Below are 16348 nucleotides of genomic sequence, written 5' to 3'. Positions count from 1 at the left end.
TGTCCTCATGTCCATCTCAATACTGCGTGCCCAGTTTTCTACATCTCCAATTTCCTGTTTAAATGAGAGCATGAAAAAATTAGTATTCACAACCTTGTTAATGTACAAATATAACCCACTATCAGCCGTCTTTAATTCCCAAAATGTGTTTTTTGGATTCTTTTTCAAAAGGGGAAAAGTGTGTTGAGCTCAGATTAAGTCCCTAATTAAAATGTGTTTGTACAAGCAATTCCTTGGTGATGTCACAAATAACTCCTAAGCCAATCATGATCCAGTTTGTATTTTACACAAGTGCGATGTGTTGACCTGGAACTGCCAGTGCACAACAGAGAGCGCAGATCTTTGGAAGATCAGAATCAGAATCAGAATCAGAATCAGAAAGGGGTTTATTGCCAAATGTTGAGCAGGTTTACAACATTAGGAAATTGCTGCGGTGCTTCAGTGCAAACATAGTGTCATAAATAGCACTTAAATAGACATGAAAAAAATAAAAGTAGGGATAAGAATTAAAAGTGCTACGTAGAAAGATATGTGCATGAGCTATACATGAGATATATGCATGAGAATAAGAATTAAGAGTGCTACGTTGAAAGATATATACATGAGTGCAGGTGGTGATCAGTGCCAAACATGGAATGATGCAGTGAACACAGCGTAGGGTCATGTGTTAGTGGTGGGAACAGTCATATGGTTATTGTTCATGTGTCCAACAGCAGAGGGGAAGAAACTGTTCTTATGGCGAGAGGTTCTGGTGCGAATGGACCGGAGCCTCCTGCCTGAGGGGAGCAGGTCAAACAGACTGTGTCCAGGGTGAGAAGGGTCAGCTGAGATCCGAGCTGCACGCCGCAATGTCCTGGAGGTGTACAGGTCCTGCAGAGATGGGAGTCTGCAGCCAATCACCTTCTCAGCAGAGCGCACAACACGCTGCAGTCTCTGTTTGTCCCTGATAGTGGCTCCAGCGTACCACACGGTGATGGAGGTGGTGAGGATGGACTCGATGATTGCAGTGTAGAACTGCATCATCGTCCGTGTTGGCAGGTTGAATTTCTTCAGCTGCCTCAGGAAGTACATCCTCTGCTGGGCTTTCTTGATGACGGAGGTGATGGTGGGCTCCCACTTCAGGTCCTGGGTGATGGTGGTACCCAGGAAGCGGAATGAGTCCACAGAGGTGATGGGGGTGTCAGTCAGGATGATGGGGGGGAGTGGGGCTGTGTGCTTCCTGAAGTCCACAATAATCTCCACTGTCTTCTGGGCATAAACAGTTTTGTTTGTATGTACTCCTGACGTTATTTAACACAAGGTTACAATAGCACTTTATTTGCTCCAGCGTCTAGTGTTACAGTTTTAATGTGTTTTACTCCTCACACTTGCACAAAGAACTGCAGCTAGAAGTTAGCCTGCTGACACACTTAAGGGGATGTCTTTTAGGGAATTTTTGGATAAAAATTATACTGACAAAAAAACATGTCAAACAAATTATCATTACAAGTACAATATTATTAAATATCATAACGTTCTTTTAACATTTTCATCCTAACTGACCTTGAAAAAATGCTGATGTTTGCTGCAAAATCACTTTGCAACATGACTGTGTTCAAGACTGATATGGTAGATTTGAGATGATGACAGACGACAGCCATTTCCTTTTAACCTACCTTTAATGCTTGATTGAAACCCTCCACCATACTGATCCACTGAGCAGTTTGTTTGGAGAACTGGCTTGCCTGCACTTGGAGAGTCTTAACCTCATGGTCAAGCTTTCGCTGGTTTACATATGCCTGTGCAACTCTAAAATGAAACAGAACAAAATAATGAGGTTTAGGGCATTATAATACATATAGCCGCTTCAATTTCAATACACTGAAACCATACACTGTTACTCAATATAGTAAAAATCTCTCTTTGTCCCAGAAGGATTTTGGTCTGGTGGCTAATCTTTTTCATGCAGGAGCAGCACAACAATAATGGTCTTTGCATCCCACTCTGAGTCTCTTAAGCTGATTGTCCTGGTTTCATCACATCTTTCACAATACATTGTTAATAATTTCAGCATACTGTTTTTGGCTGTGTTAAATATTAGGCGATGTCCATCCTGTTAAGAATAAACTGTTTGATTAATTTGGTCCGAAGAAGGTGTCAGTAATGTGAAAGCCTGGAGAAACAGTATGACTAAAATCTGATGTGTGTGAAAGCCTTTTGTCAGCCTGGCACTGACATACCATATACGAAGTAATCAGTCGAAAAATTATTATTAATTAGTGGGATACAAATAATAAATAATTACTAGCTATTAACATCACACTAAAATCAAGATACTTTTAAAATTGTTTACACTTGACTTTAAATAAGCAAAAAAATATTTAATGTAACATATTCTCTAACTTTATTGTCATTTTACATTAAATATCTTTAGATTTTGAATACTGGTTGTAAACAACACAACATGTGGAAAGTTAATATTGGGCTCAGAGATTTTTCACAACTTGCTTACTTTCCATTGACTAAATTTGCAATGTAAAAAAGAAAATCAATAATTACTGGTGCTGAAACAAGTACAGTTTCAGAGCAACACTTAAAAGTAAATAATACAATTGGTGCAGGACACAGATGTCCAATATTCCAGAGAGATTGCGTGAAATGTACCTTTCTGTGGGACCTCCAAAGGTTGATTCTGTTCATCTGAACATAGCATTTTCAGGGGGAGAAACGTTTTGTCACTCATCCAAGTGACGAAACCTGGATGAGTTTTGGACCCGATCCTGGGGGTGGACCAATTTTTGGCGCAGCAATTTTTGGCGCAGCGCGTTTTGGCCTAAGCAAAAACCTGTAGGGATTCTGTATGTTTCAGGAGTATCAAGACACATTTTTGCTAAACACCGTGTCTCCTGTGGCTTTTAAACCCCAAAACACGATGTGACAAAAATTGGTCCACCCCAAGGATCAGGTCGCCCGACGCAAACAAGAGTAACATAGTGTACGCTGTTAAGTGCCAGGAGGATTGCCAGGACTTATACATCGGGGAAACCAAACAACCTCAGGCGAAGCGGATGGCACAACACAGAAAAGCTACCTCCGCAGTCTATTTACTAGACACTACAGTCTAGTGGCCTGTAGTGTCAATGATGAGGATGTACACATCCTGGACAGGGAGGAACGCTGGTTTGAGCGCGTAGTCAAGGAGGCCATTTACGTGAAAAGGCAAAGACCATCTCTGAATCGAGAAGGGGGTCTAAGGGTACATCTCTTGGCATCTTACAGTGCTGTGATTGCAGCCATTCCCCAACTCTATGTGAATGGTACTCATGGCCATTGATCAATGGGCTTTGATCAGTGGTTGTTGATCAATGGAACTGACCTCCCAGCGCATTGTTCCTTCAGTGGTGTTAGTTTCGATCATTATGCAAATGTACTGTTTATACGATTGGGGAAACCTGCAGTAAACTGAGACTGAAGAAGTCACTTGGAAGAGTGGCGAAACGTTACTCCCACTAAAAACGCTACGTCCAGATCAACAGAATCAACTTTTGGAGATTTACTTACCTGGATGACTGAGCATTCCTTAAATACTACCAAACCAAAATGAACAGCAAGAAATAAGCAAAAAGAAAAAAGAAAGGAATCACCGTCATACCCAACGTTGAGGTGGTCTACCAGGGCTTCTGTCAAACAAGTGGCTGCAGCAATTGCTTCACGTCTGCGTTTCTCTGTGAGAGAAAAAAGACATTACTACAATCAATCAACACCGGACTGTAGCACTGTGTGGTGCTGGGACATCCTAAGTCAAAGAGAGCTTTGTTTTTAGCAATGGTTAGCACTGGCGGCTATCACTATCGATTTTTGTTATCACACACCCTGCAGCTCCTTCCGCTCATTTTGCTTCGCCTGGTGCTCCTTCAATAGACGAGATAACATCGTGCTTCAGCAGACGTTATATTAATGGCGAAAGTGACTGCTCATAGAACAAATAACATATCATTTACCACACCGCGGCGTTTCTTGCTGACTGCTAACAATTACAGCCGTGTCACGGGACTAAAAAGACGGATGTCACACGTGGGCGTGTCCACACTTTGGCCATCGAGTAAATGTCTGAATAATTTCATAAATAAAACCACATATTTTAGTATGTACTGCCAAACAATGTAAAATTTAAAGGAACATAAACGTATCTTGTATCTTGTTAAATTATACGATTGTTTTATCTTTTTTTATCGCGATGTCAGCAGCTTCAACATCCCTTCAAAATAAAAGCTTGCCTATAGGCTACATCTACTAATACTGCAGACAGAAATCAAATGACAAAACTACTCTAGTCCAGACTTATAATAGCAGAAAGCTGGGGGACAAAAATACCAAGACAAATATAGTCTGGTGCATCGTGCTGTTTTATTTTTGTCTTTTTGTTTTTAATGTGTATAACGTTATAATAAAAATTAACATGGTCTGACGCCTAATGTTGCTTATAACTTATATAGATAATCAGATTATATAGATAATAAGCCTTTTTCTCCAATGCTTTATTATGAAAAACTTGTACCGGAAAACCTGGACTTGTTCAAGCTAGCGGATCACTGGTCTGAGCTGATGTTGTTATCTTACCTGTCATCATTCAGACATAGCTGAAACTAAAGTTTTTGTCACTCTTTATCTTCTTCTTTAATCAGGTATGGTCACTTAGAGTTCTTCCAAGGAACAGCTTTGATTATTCCTCCTCTAAATAGTCGAATGAGTGAAAGTGGTGTTAGCATTTCGAGCGTGGGTTTAATGCATGGTTAGCTAAAGCCTTGATCGGGATATCGGTGTGCAAAGTTCCAGGTTCTTGAACTTGTCCGCCTTCGTTACAGTTATGAAACAGTTTACAAGCTGGCTAGTGATGGTGATGTGACAGCTTAAACGGAAACTCTACTAGAGTCTAGTGTTTAACGCTGTCTTAATAACTAATCTTCTGTTGGCTAACATTACTGCTAACCTGTGAGAAAATTGAGCCTAATGCGCAACGAGATCAGATATCAGTTTACTGACTGATATCCTCCGTCTCGTTTCCCTTCTGTTTATATATATAAAACCTCACAAACTAACAAGCAGAAATCATTTTACTCCATACAACCTCAGTTTCTCAGTACCAATATCTCAAACCTCAACATTGAACAATATGTATGCCAATAGATTTTTTTTTTATACTGACCAACCATTATTTAGTTCAGGCTCTGTTTTGATTACTAAAATTGACTGTCGATTACTAAAATTGACTGTATAGCACACATAGCAATGCGGTTTGCTGATTTACAAGCTCTACCAGATGAGTGACAGATTTGGACAGCAGTTATGAATGATTTCCCTGGGCCTGTGTGCTAAGAAGCTAGTGAGGGTTTAGCTCAATTTGTTTATTTGTGTATTGTAAACCACAGTCAATTTAAATATTTAACCAGAGTGATAATTGAGATAACATGTTATCTTTGAGTCAACAAAAAATGATCCCAGATACCAGAATCTGTCTCAAGTATCTCTTTGTTTTATTTAGATTGCTTACTCACAGTTGACTATAAATCAGGTTATATTTTTCACTCTTTAAGTATTAAGTTATATGTGATAACATTGATTGGAGGTTCATTTGTTGTTGCCACTTAGGCTCTAATGTTATGGATGAACCATGAAGGCCCAGTTGCAAGTTACTGGTAAGTTATTGTTTTTGCAAAATTTGTATGCTCATCATTTAACAAAAACCAGTAGAGGACTGTGATAAATTCTTAACGGGGTTTTCTTTTATCATTATTAATATGCTTAACATCTGTCATGGAAACCTAGATTTTGATGAATCCCTTGATCTTAAAAAATACCTTAAAGCTGGTTGTAAATAAACTGACTGCTGTTGAGCTCAGGATGCATGGGGCTACAGGAAGTGGTTTTAAAATCTTGGTTTTCCATGACTAGAATTTTTATTTTTCCAGTGCTTTCAGCTAAGCTGAAGGAAAACAAAAAGACCTGGTTTGGTCCAAGTCCATATGTTGAAATAGCAGTGGATGGCCAGTCAAAGAGGACTGAGAAATGCAACAACACACACAGCCCTAAATGGAAGCAGGCTCTCACAGTGTGAGTACAACTGTGAAAATTTGTTTAGGTCCATATTTTAGCAGAATGTTGCAATTGTAGACAGTAAATGTAATGTAAGATATAATGGAGGATTAAAATCATCATAGACTTATTAATTGGATTTCCTCTGTACTTGGAGGCGGGAAAAACAAAACAAAAAGTATCAATGCTTGATGAGTTTCAAACAAAAGCTAAGAAGCTGTACAGATTACCTCAATTATTTCTCTGCTGTTGTATCGTATTGGTTGGTGCTGTATGCTGAAAATTTCTCACCTTTCTACAGAATTGTGACGCCGTTCAGCAAACTGATATTTCGTGTTTGGAGCCATCAGACACTCAAGTCAGACATTCTATTGGGTCTAGCTACATTGGAAATCAGCAAGACCCTTAAGGCCAATGACATGAAATGTAAGTTCATTTTCCTAAGTGGTGATTGGACCTCAGACCTGGTCAGTGTGTATAGCATTACAGTGACATTACAGTCTGGTCTACATTCCCTGTAAGAGCTACTTGTCTGTGATTTTTAAAGCACTGAATTAGATTCTTGTTGCACGTGGTTTTTGAGGCATTCCATGTGACTGGAGTTTTTCAGCTCTGCTCTTTTCACACTGTCACAGTTTGGGCTAAAAAAGTAAACGTTGCTTTAAAAATCAGGTGATTAATAACAATCAGAGACCCCTTAGGAAATTGTTCTTCAGTATTTGTTTATTTTAGTAATAAATGTTACTAGGAGAACAATGTGCTTGTAGGAGCAGTTTTTAATTAAACCAGGACATCGTTAATAATTGCTTTTATTCTTTTGTGTTATGGTATCGTATGTGTTCTCTTGTCTTGTAATTACAGTGCCTGCTTAAAACTTGACATGTATTCTGTCCCCCTTAAGTATGTGAGGTCGTGCAGACACTGCAGCTGTGCTCTGACAGAGACCCCCAGGATCTTGTAGGTGACTTGTCAGTCTGTCTGGATGGCATGCAGGTAGACCCAGAAACCTTTGGCTTGGCAGAGAGAGAACAAGGTGAGAGACCACGCTCACACAAACCCAGTATACTATGTGGGACACATTTGCAATTTTAGAACAGGAATGCTCATAATCTGTAATTTGAAAATGAATAGAATTGCAGAATAAATTTAGCTTGTTACCATGTTGGTCATTATTAATGAATTTGATAGCAATGAGGTAACAAGGTGGAAACTGCTGCCAGGTTGTAAATGCTTATCAGTGTTCTGTGCCCTGACAAGACCTTGGCATTACTTGTAACCTTTATATCTACCTGCATTAGTGACTACATTTGCACCCAAGCATTTGAGAACTTGGGAGTTACACATACATTTTTGAATGTCACATTAAACATTTGTCTTTTACTTTGATTTTTATTTTTTATTTTTGTTTTTATGGCTTGCTAGCTGCTCTTCCAAATGGAAATACGCGGCAAAATGGAGATACTGGTGACAGGTCTAGTAAATCTTTAATTAATGATCTTAAGATACTATTGCATTAAAATATTTGGACATTGGTTTTGTAAGATTAAATAAACATTTTAAATCTTTGGTCTTGGAAAACTACTCAAATATTAAGTATTTTGTACTTGTAGGTCAAGCGGAGGCTCATCACCTTCAAGTGACTTGGATGAATGGGTCATTGTACCAAATGTGCATGCTGTCAATGGTACAAGTTCTCCCTCACGGTCTCCAGGGGGCTCCACTGCATCACTTCCTTCTGGACCTACTCAACCGCCCCCTCCTATGCGACAGAAACCAGCAGCTTCACCATGTAGGAAAACTATAAGACATCAAAGATTAAATGGCTTACATATACATCACATGAGTGATTTCAATCTCCCTCATGTCTAATATACCATTATTCTTTTATATACTAGCTAAAGCACTGAATACTGACTTCAGTCAGTATTAAAGTCACTACGCTTTTGAAAACAAATACACCTTTGAAAATAGAACATTTTTTTTCACAGACTTAAAGGTTCCCTGCTCTTGTTCTTGCTCATTTCATAGCCTCTTCTAGCAGTTCTTCTCCTAGTGAACTCAGCGAAGGCCCAGCTTCCGATGGTTCCTCTCAGGCATCAGCTAGTGGGTGTTCAGATCAGCAGAATGAATCAAATGCAAGGGCGGCAACATCAAGTTCCTCACAGACAGCAAGTGTTCCTAAACAAGGGGCCAGTGCCTCAGCAACAATTCCCAGGGTGGCTCCCATAAACAATGGTCCCTTGCCCCCAGGGTAAAGAGCAATGCTTTCTGCATTTTGTTTTATAGGCCCCTCATTTAAGCTTATTTTCAATCTGTTTATTTAATTTGTATTTCTTCTGCAGGTGGGAGCAAAGAGTTGACCAGAATGGACGGGTATACTATGTGGATCACATTGAGAAAAGAACAACCTGGGATAGGCCTGAGCCTTTGCCTTCAGGGTGCCAAACATCTTTATTTTTTTTATACTACAGATATATATGTAGTTTGAATATTGTGTATTCAGTGGCATATAATTATCTATGTCACACTGTTTATAATCACTTTTACTATGTGGTAATGTGTTCTCTGTGGGAGTTTTTAATATCTAGAAAGAAATCCTTGGCAAAATAAACAACTTTTTTTTTTTTTTTTGCTCTCCTTTTATGCAGATGGGAGCGCAGAGTGGATCCAATGGGTAGAGTTTATTATGTTGACCACATAACCCGAACTACTACATGGCAAAGACCCACACAGGAGTCAGTGCGTAACTACGAGGAATGGCAGCACCAGCGTAGCCAGCTTCAGGGAGCCATGCAGCAATTTAACCAGAGATTCATATATGGGGTGAGAGCAGTCACTGAATGTGCTTCAGACTACACATGAAGAACAGTTTGAAGATGTATTTCTTTTGATTTGCTTAAAGAGCCCATCTACGCATGGTTTTTGATCTATAAAATCATTTGTATACTAAACACCTGCAGTCTAATGAATAAGCACTTAAGGTTTCAGCTTTCCACTTCTACTGTGTAATTTGCATATTTCATGCTGAACAATATATTGCAATAATTGTGTCTTGGAAACATTTTGGAACATCTTTCTCTTTAAAATGAAGTGACAGTGCAGACTTTGAGGTCTGATGTAGCTCTCGAGTGTGAAAGGAGCTCAAGTAAGGTTGCATGAGTTTGTAAAGTCCAGATAGCATGTTTTAAGTCTCGTGACTAAAAAGCTTTAAGCACCCGATGGAAATAAACATACAAATGCTCTTGGGTCAGTTTCTTCTCTGATTTTAAGTCTAAACTGTGTTTAAACAGACCGTGACAAAAATAGTTTTTACAGATGTTTTTGCAGACTTGACATTTGTAACGTTTTCTTTCTGGCTCAGCTGCAAGACCAGTTTGCAGCCACAGCCAGTAAAGAGTTTGACCCACTAGGACCTCTGCCTCACGGATGGGGTAAGTATCAGTGAGATTACAAAAATGTTTTAGCTGATGTTACTGACATGATAAATAAATGAAATGTGTTGATTTTCTCCTTCACAAGAAAAGAGAACTGACACCAATGGTAGAGTGTATTTTGTCCATCACCCAACTCGCAGGACACAGTGGGAAGACCCAAGGACCCAAGGGTGAGTGTATTTTGTGTTCTTGACAGTAGGGAGCGCTGATATGTCTAGAATAAAATGACAAGTGAAAGGAATGTCACTTTGTTTTTGGCAGGCCCAAATTTCTGAGTGACACGTTTTAGGTCTGTGTTTCAGCCATCAATTTGATGTAGAAGGTTAATTCTTTCCATTGCAGGACTCCCTGAAAAACTGTCCTAACCTCTTAGGAGCTTGGAGTTTGGAACAGGTCAACAGTGGCACAGAAATTGCATGCAGATGATCTGGCAACTGTGAAACTGGATTAAATGTGTAGAACATAATGACTGGATTCTGACATCTTTGACAGATTTGGAATTGGATAGTTCCTTCAGAAAATCTTTGCTGTTGACCACTAACTGCTCTTAAATTTATGGTTTATGGATACACAAAGGGAAGGGTTTCTGTCTAAATGCTTTTTTTGTAACCAGCTAATCACAGTTAAGTAGTACGGAGGAAACCCTGCTTTTAAGGACGAGTTTTTAAATCTTTGATTCCATTTATTATTTTTTATTCATTTAACTTAAAATATACATTTTATGTTTCTTTTAAAATGATTTCTTTTAATGGTTGCATTTCTCTGTGCTTACTTAACTTTATCCAGGCTGCTGAATGACAAGCCTCTGCCTGAGGGTTGGGAGATGAGGTTCACTGTGGATGGTATTCCCTACTTTGTAGATCACAATAGGCGAACAACAACCTACATTGACCCTCGCACAGGGAAATCCTCACTGTAAGTTTTGGTATCTTGTGCTAACACGAGGGGGATCAGATTCATTTAATGGAGACAGACACAACTGCACGTTAAAAGCTTCTGTAGCCTGTGAATCAAAAAAGTCTTTGGTTGTTTTTATATACGTATTTATAATTATAATTGAGGTCATTCTCAACATAAGCAAACAACTCGGGAGTTTGACTGAGACCTACTCCAATGGTCTCTGTTCTGTGTTCTGGTCCGTACCTGGGTGTGTTACAGTGCTTACATTTGCATGAACAAGCATCATGAAAGGGGGGAGGGGGGGGGGGATGAACAGAGTTCAATTTAAATGGGACAGGTGTGTCTCATTAATTTTTACAAAATTTGTATATGTTTGCTTATCTAACTCTTTCCACACTAAATTGCAAATGTCGAGAATATTGATTAGTGCACGCCTGAATATATTTAAATCAGCGATTGGTGTAAAATCAAATGAGCCTTATAATCTCAAGTGATCATGACCACAAAGCCTGGGTGTTGCTAAAGAAAACAAACAGGATGCTCAGAATGTCCAGAGATGAATATAAGCACTTGTTATCAAAATGTATTTTGATACTTTTATTTGACAATAATTTAATGTGGTCTTTTTTGTAGTGAGAATGGGCCACAGATAACTTATGTCAGGGACTTCAAAGCCAAAGTGCAATACTTCAGATTCTGGTGTCAGGTACGTGCTTTCAGCATATCATACTGTTTTACTACATATGCTGTTATGTTCTTCTTGTTTTTAATTACGTAAATGCAAAGTAAAGTGTAAATGATTTTGCTAGTGGACAGAGTTTTTAAAATCAATTATTTACATCGTTTACATTTTTTGTTTCCTCTTAGCAACTGTCGATGCCTCAGCACATTAAAATTACAGTTTCACGCAAAACTTTGTTTGAGGATTCATTTCAACAGGTAATTGTTTTAATTGGTTGTACTGTCTTCTCACCACATTTCTATATTTAATAACATTGTCTTTTCAGTGCTTGAGATGTGTAATTAATTCATTCTTAGATCATGAGTTTCCACCCACAAGATCTTAGGCGTAGACTTTGGATAATTTTCCCTGGTGAGGAAGGCTTGGACTATGGAGGTGTGGCCAGGTAATCTCAAAGTAAAAGCTGCACCACCCTGTTGCTAAAATAACAACACAAACAGTAAAAACTCGTGATTTTGTCATTAAAATCTAGTTTAAAAAGAACTACCCCACTCAACTAGTTTGACCACTTGTGCTTATTTTCAGGGAATGGTTCTTCTTGCTGTCTCATGAGGTGCTGAATCCAATGTACTGTTTGTTTGAGTATGCTGGCAAGGACAACTACTGTCTTCAGATCAACCCTGCCTCTTACATCAACCCGGATCACCTTAAGTACTTCAAGTTCATTGGGCGATTTATTGCTATGGTATGCGCACCATCTCTCAGTTGTTACTAATAAGTTTAAATCATTAGTTTTGAAACTAAATGTATGTGCATGATTAATCTGGTCTGCCATTGCTATATCCTACCATATTATTATGCCATACTACAGGGTGGGCCATTTATATGGATACGCCGTAATAAAATGGGAATGGTTGGTGATATTAAAGTCCTGTTTGTGGCACATTAGTATATGTGAGGGGGCAAACTCCTCAAGATGGGTGGTGACCATGGTGGCCATGTAGAAGTCGGTCATCTTGGATACAACTTTTGTTTTTCCAATAGGAAGATGGGCCATGTGACACATCAGACTTATTGGTAATGTCACAAGAAAAACAATGGTGTGCTTGGTTTCAACGTAACTTTATTATTTCGTGAGTTACGTTGAAACCAAGCACACCATTGTTTTGGCCCTCTTCCTATTGAAAAAGCAAAAGTTGTATCCAAGATGGCCGACTTCTACATGGCTACCATGGTCACCACCCATCTTGAGGAGTTTGCCCCCTCACATATACTAATGTGCCACAAACAGGACTTTAATATCACCAACCATTCCCATGTTATTACGGTGTATCCATATAAATGGCCCACCCTGTATATTATTACATTGTGTAACACATTAATTACTTTATGTGAATCATGCAATATTTTATGCTTTTGTCTTTTATTGCAATTTAATCACAATGATTAGATCTCAAATCTAATTATTGAATTAAATTTCAAAAAGAGATAGAAGTGCCTTACAGAATAATATGTTTGACTTTCTCCCATAAAATTACAAATCTCAAATATGAGATAAATGTCTTCTGTTTATCTGTTGTTGTTTTTTAATTTGCATACAAAACCTTTCCATTTTATGTCTCCCCAGGCCTTGTTCCATGGCAAATTTATCGACACAGGTTTCTCGCTGCCCTTTTACAAACGTATTCTGAACAAACCTCTGGGTCTGAAAGACCTGGAGTCCATAGATCCAGAATTCTATAATTCACTCATCTGGATCAAGTAAGTTTCTGATGTACATGTGATAATTGAGTTATACTTGTGGTGGATGGTGTCGAAGACTTTGATGTATTTTACATTTGTTGGGTTGTTATAAGTGGACCAAAATTTGTGGATATATACATAGACTTCTGGCTGCTTTAAAAAAAAATATTTTCATTTCCTAAATATGTTTGCATATTGTTAGATACTAGGTTTTGATAACCTATGCACACAAATGAAGAGTTTGAGAGGACAAATTGGGTCATGTGCATTATTTGAGTAAATGATTTATGCTCCCGTAATTTGTCACTCACTGTGGAAATGTATAGGATTCTATAGTGACCTTTAGAGCAGACATAATAGCTAACTTCTTTTGTTTTTTAAACATTGTCAGTAATGACGGTAACTGTCATTGTCTTGCTTGTAGGGACAATAATATAGAGGAGTGCGGTCTGGAGATGTTCTTCTCCGTTGACAAGGAGATACTTGGGGAGGTCACCACACATGAGCTTAAACCAGATGGAGGGAACATTCTAGTAACTGAAGAAAATAAAGAGGAATACATCAGGTACAACTTCTTACCTACCGTCCATATTCATTTGCTACTTTTACATGCTCCATAACATAATGTGGTAAACAAGCGTAACATTTAAATACACTGAATTCGGACATGTCATGTTTAAACTAAATAATTCTGTTTTCCTTGAAAACATTCATTTTTAGGAAGCACTTGACATCTCTAAAGTGTGTTAATATTAATTTATTAATATTTCATTATGTCATCTCTATGCAGGTTAGTGGCAGAGTGGAGGCTATCCAGAGGTGTGGAGGAGCAGACACAGGCTTTCTTTGAGGGCTTCAATGAAGTTCTTCCACAGCAATACCTTCAGTACTTTGATGCTAGAGAATTAGAGGTACTGAAGTCAATAGATGATTCTCTATAACTTTTACAAGTGTTTGAGGTAGCACTGGTCCTTTAAATACTACAGGGATTCTGTAACAATAAGGATTTAAAAAATTAGAGAAAATAAATACTAACATGAATGTTGGGCTTATTTATAAAATGTCCCCTTCTTGTCTGTAGGTGATGCTGTGCGGTATGCAGGAGATAGACTTGGTGGACTGGCAGAGAAACGCAATCTATAGACATTATGCCCGAACTAGCAAGCAGATAATGTGGTTCTGGCAGGTTGGTACTTTAAAAAAAAATATATATATATATATGTTTTTGAATCAGCTGTAGCTGCTTAATTCAGTGTGAATATTTCTTTTTCCAACTAAAAAACAACAAATGGAAAATTAGTATCACTGTAATGTACGGATATCAGCCTGATACTGGTGTTAACACAAAACTGTCTGTTAACAGTTTGTGAAGGAGATGGACAACGAAAAAAGGATGAGACTTCTGCAGTTTGTCACAGGAACCTGTCGTCTTCCCGTGGGCGGCTTCGCTGATCTAATGGGTATCAACAGCGAACAGACACATGACATTTGTACAGTAGTATAAACCAGTATGTGATATCAAAATCATATTTAATCTCTTTATCCTTATTTTTGATCAATATAGGAAGCAATGGTCCACAGAAGTTTTGCATTGAGAAAGTTGGAAAAGAAAACTGGCTTCCACGAAGCCACACATGGTAAGACCAGTAATTCTACATTTGTACAGGTTTCTTCAGTTCATGTGTTAAACCTCGTGTCATATCCGGCTTAATGTGGGATTAAACTTTCATGACCAAACCCTATTAGTCATTTCTGATTCAACCGTTGCAAGCGTTCCTTTATTTTTAGCCTGAGATGTTGGTGTTTGTTGTTATATAATGCTATGTGAGAATACATTGTTGCTCGTTAAGTGTTTATTTAGCAGATGTCTTCGCTGTGCGCAGTACCGTGGGACATTACTGCAGCTGAACAAATGTTATCATTTATAAATGCAAACACAACACACTTGTCATCATTATGAATGACCTAGAAAGAAAATGTTAACTTAATACTAATAGAGCACTTCTGGCCACCCTCTGTTTCTGTCTTCTTGTTTTATGTAGCTTTAATCGTCTGGACCTCCCTCCTTATAAGAGCTACGAACAGCTGAAGGAGAAACTCATGTTTGCCATAGAGGAAACAGAAGGATTCGGGCAGGAGTAAAACTATAAGTGCAAACGTATAGGATGGTGGTGATGGCGGTGGACTTGGAGGAGCCATATCCATTTCAGACAAGAGCACTTTCCAGCAGATTGTCTTTGTAGTCAGAAGCTGCTTATGATCTGGTGGAAGAACTTATTATTCCTTCTTATAGTTTGTCACAATTGCATATTCATAAAGAAAAAGCTGTATTGTTAAAAATTTGTTTGCTTCAAACGAGACCTTAAAAATCCTCTTAACCTGGTTTCACCTCTTTCCTGTAGTAAGAGGTGATCAGTTCATTCCTAATCCACTGTCAGGCGATGGAGGCGGGGCCTTTCTTGCATTGTCGTGTTTGCACTTGTATGAAGACCGACTGCAGTTTCTACATCTACATGTGTGAATATGCAGTAGAAACTTATGAGACACTTTCTGGTTCTATGCATGAGCATGAAGAACCATATTTGTGCATTTTGTCTTAAAGGATGGAAGTTGATATGTTAAAAACAACATCAGAGGTTCACACATGGCTTTGAATCTTTCCTATTTTTTATGAATGAAATGGATCCCCCCCCCAAATCGCTGACTGACAGACTGTAAAGACTCCCGTAGCACTTATACAGTTTCTTTAACACTTTTTGCAAAACATAATGATAGCTTTATCTTATTTTGACAGGTTTATTTCTTAAAAATTTAATGAGTTAAGATGCTGAGTACCTTTGCACATTGTTGTGTGAGCAGTAAGATGCTTTGATTGTTCTTGAAAGATGTGGTATTTTTATGTGCAATTGTTTTGTAGGAAACATTTTTCCAGATAAGAGTCAAAGCTGTTTGATCATTTTTATAACACTTTGATAATATTTACCATTTAGTGTTGATTTCAATTCCAATATGAAGTTGGTGACATATTTGGTGAAATTAATGTGGTTGTGATTTGAGAAAAGATTACCTTCCCATACTGTGCTGTATGAAATCAGATTTAAGTGTGGACGCTCAGCACTTTTGTCAGTCAGGGAACATGACGGGCTTTTCCTGATAATTAACTTGTTACTGATGACGTGGAATGTCAATGAACAATTTCCATGAGATGGTAACTGATCTCTGCTAATTGCCCAGAGCAAAGTATTACATGTGCTGATGCTGGGTTTCTGAGGCAACCACCTTTTTTTTTCTCTCCCACAAAATAGATAAAATGTGGCACATTTATTAGGAAACAAAAAGGTTTTTAAAAAATTGTATATTTTTGTGTGTGTGTTGATGTTATGATACCACAATACAACAAAAAGGATTAATGACTATTCTGATTCTTAACAAATTTATCTGTGGCTAAGGCAGTTTATGTAAATATACTCCGAAGTTTAATCAAAAGAAAAGTGACTTATTCTAGCAATAGAACTTC

At 38.2% G+C, this 16348-nt stretch overlaps 2 protein-coding genes across 3 annotated transcripts; one reads left to right on the top strand and one right to left on the bottom strand.

The window, feature by feature from the left end:
• Positions 1-368: 368 nt before the first annotated feature.
• Positions 369-4054, bottom strand: bloc1s1 (biogenesis of lysosomal organelles complex-1, subunit 1). Of its 2 annotated transcripts, none has more exons than XM_080301621.1 (4): positions 3852-4054; positions 3632-3704; positions 1656-1788; positions 369-1248 (listed from the first exon to the last, which is right to left on the bottom strand). In XM_080301621.1, exons 1-4 carry the CDS (start codon positions 3910-3912, stop codon positions 661-663), a joined length of 855 nt encoding a protein of 284 aa, XP_080157747.1. In that variant the 5' UTR covers positions 3913-4054; the 3' UTR covers positions 369-660. The 2 variants fall into 2 exon arrangements, with proteins under 2 accessions (XP_080157747.1, XP_080157748.1); XM_080301622.1 differs by having other exon boundaries at positions 369-1245.
• A 483-nt stretch (positions 4055-4537) lies between these two features.
• Positions 4538-15126, top strand: itcha (itchy E3 ubiquitin protein ligase a). The gene is made up of 24 exons (XM_026166905.2): positions 4538-4664; positions 5629-5675; positions 5949-6090; positions 6374-6498; positions 6974-7105; positions 7495-7543; positions 7683-7861; positions 8101-8323; positions 8415-8510; positions 8721-8895; positions 9434-9503; positions 9592-9676; positions 10293-10421; positions 11040-11112; positions 11274-11345; positions 11445-11533; positions 11674-11833; positions 12716-12849; positions 13256-13396; positions 13622-13742; positions 13913-14017; positions 14195-14291; positions 14396-14468; positions 14874-15126. The coding sequence occupies exons 2-24, from the start codon at positions 5651-5653 to the stop codon at positions 14971-14973; spliced, it is 2595 nt and encodes an 864-aa protein (XP_026022690.1). The 5' UTR covers positions 4538-4664; positions 5629-5650; the 3' UTR covers positions 14974-15126.
• The last annotated feature ends 1222 nt before the right edge of the window (positions 15127-16348 follow it).

This window comes from Astatotilapia calliptera, chromosome 5 (genome assembly GCF_964374335.1).
Source record: "Astatotilapia calliptera chromosome 5, fAstCal68.1, whole genome shotgun sequence".
In the NCBI taxonomy this organism is placed as follows: domain Eukaryota; kingdom Metazoa; phylum Chordata; class Actinopteri; order Cichliformes; family Cichlidae; genus Astatotilapia; species Astatotilapia calliptera.
Note: the sequence above shows the minus strand (reverse complement) of the source record. Positions and strands in the feature narration are given on the sequence as shown.

Coding starts and splice junctions, on each gene's coding strand:
- bloc1s1 (XM_080301621.1), bottom strand. CDS start 3,912: ATGTTATCTCGTCTATTGAAGGAGCACCAGGCGAAGCAAAATGAGCGG. Junction 3,705..3,851: donor TGAGCGGAAGGAGCTGCAGG/GTGTGTGATAAC, acceptor TTTCTCTCACAG/AGAAACGCAGACGTGAAGCA. Junction 1,789..3,631: donor GTAGACCACCTCAACGTTGG/GTATGACGGTGA, acceptor GTTTCATTTTAG/AGTTGCACAGGCATATGTAA.
- itcha (XM_026166905.2), top strand. CDS start 5,651: ATGAAGGCCCAGTTGCAAGTTACTG. Junction 8,896..9,433: donor ACCAGAGATTCATATATGGG/GTGAGAGCAGTC, acceptor TTTCTGGCTCAG/CTGCAAGACCAGTTTGCAGC. Junction 11,346..11,444: donor TTGAGGATTCATTTCAACAG/GTAATTGTTTTA, acceptor ATTCATTCTTAG/ATCATGAGTTTCCACCCACA.